Below are 1,837 nucleotides of genomic sequence, written 5' to 3'. Positions count from 1 at the left end.
GAGACAATTCCCAATCAGAGCAGCCAGGGAGACCAGGCCTTCTGATGGGGAGACTCAATGCACCTGTTTAGCTACACACACAGACAAAACTCCTCATTACACTGCAGCTGAAGCTGAACACACACCGGAACATGCACTAATCTGAAATGAATTGGGAATGCAGGAAAACATGGCAAGCTGATCCAATAGAAACAGATTATAACAGTATGGAATGTTGAGACATAAGACACAAGACTTGAGACTGTGTGTTTATTGTTTATTTTGTTTTGCTTCATTTGAAAATCCAATAAAAAGTTTTTGAGCTGACTATGTCAGTTAAGTGGTTAATGTTGTAATAAGAATAAATTTACAAACAAATATCAATGCACAGTATACCTATTTAATCCCAGTAGATAACTACCGTTGGAGGTTGTATCTTAGTATGTCCCTTAAGACAGCAACTGTCAGTGGTTCACAACTATTATGTAATAAAAGGAAGCACCTAATGCTAATAATTTATACTCACTGACTTCCAGAGACAACCTGCACATTGTAAAAAATACTTTACCAGTCAGACAATCAAAAAGTGTGTTTGTATATAAGATGCTATATGGCAGGAGTGATAGAAACACCTTTGTCTAATGAAACCAGAGAAACTGACTTGTTACTTGTTGGATTTTCGGGTATCTGCAAACTTCGGTTATTTATATTTCTCTTGTTAGTAATTGTGTACCTATCAATTATATTAGGAAACAGCCTTATCGTTATTCTGGTCTGGACACAGCCTCAACTGAAAACACCAATGTACTTTTTTCTGTGTAACTTATCTTTCCTTGAAATCTGCTACACTTCTGTCACCCTTCCAAAAATGCTTGAAGATCTTCTATTTATAAACCGAAGGATTTCTGTCATAGGTTGTATTGCCCAGTGTTACTTCTTTTTTTTGCTTGGAGGCATTGAAAATTACTTTCTTGCAGTAATGGCATATGACAGGTGTCTAGCCATCTGCAACCCCCTCAGATATTCATCCATTATGAGTCCTGTACGTTGCTGGCACTTAGCTCTTGCCTGTTGGTTCTGCAGTATACTAAGTTCATTATTACCTCTATATTGGTTATGTTGTTTATCATTTTGTGGCCCTAGTAAGATTAATCATTTCTTCTGTGATGTCATTCCATTACTAAGTATTACCTGCACAGATTCTTCTATATTTAAAATCTATTTCTTAGTTCTTACTTGGATTGTTGTGTTTGGCTGCTTACTATTTATTATTCTATCATACTGTAAGATCATTTTGACCATTGTCAGAATACCATCCACATCTGGAAAGTCTAAAGCTTTTTCTACTTGTTTATCTCACCTTACAGTAGTAGTTATATATTATAGTTCTGTGATATTGATATATGTAAGGTCACCTAATGAGCAGGCTTTTGAGTATGACAAAAGTGTGTCTGTAATTTATGTTTTGGTGACTCCATTGCTCAACCCTATCATTTATTGTTTGAGAAATAAGGAAGTTAGGAATGCATTAAGCATAATTAGATATAGTCTGTATGGAACATTTAAAAAGTGATGTCTTAAAAATCATCTAGCATATTTATTACAAATAAAAGTGTCTCCTTCATTGAGGAAACAATTTTGTATTTATTTCATAAGATCACTTCAGGCAACAGATTGATGATTAAACCACAATATTTGTGTTCAGGTTCTACTATACTATATTTTCATTTAGTTCTGCATTGCGGGTTGTCAATGGGCTAATACCAAGTTTGAGTAAATATTCCCTTGAATATTGCCTCCATTGTGCCAATGCAGTAATAGCAGGAGTTACTATTAGCAATTCAAAGAGCTGTTGTGT

General features: G+C 34.9%; 1 protein-coding gene across 1 annotated transcript; it reads left to right on the top strand.

Moving 5' to 3' along the window:
• The first annotated feature begins 589 nt into the window (after window positions 1–589).
• On the top strand, window positions 590–1,552 carry LOC134952875 (olfactory receptor 6F1-like). The gene has a single exon (XM_063938667.1). The coding sequence runs from the start codon at window positions 590–592 to the stop codon at window positions 1,550–1,552; it is 963 nt and encodes a 320-aa protein (XP_063794737.1).
• Window positions 1,553–1,837: the final 285 nt, after the last annotated feature.

Source organism: Pseudophryne corroboree, chromosome 1 (assembly GCF_028390025.1).
Source record: "Pseudophryne corroboree isolate aPseCor3 chromosome 1, aPseCor3.hap2, whole genome shotgun sequence".
Taxonomy (NCBI): Eukaryota; Metazoa; Chordata; class Amphibia; order Anura; family Myobatrachidae; genus Pseudophryne; species Pseudophryne corroboree.
Note: the sequence above shows the minus strand (reverse complement) of the source record. Positions and strands in the feature narration are given on the sequence as shown.

What these genes read in the sequence shown, in the direction of transcription:
- LOC134952875 (XM_063938667.1), top strand. Translation starts at nt 590, where the DNA reads ATGGCAGGAGTGATAGAAACACCTTTGTCTAATGAAACCAGAGAAACT.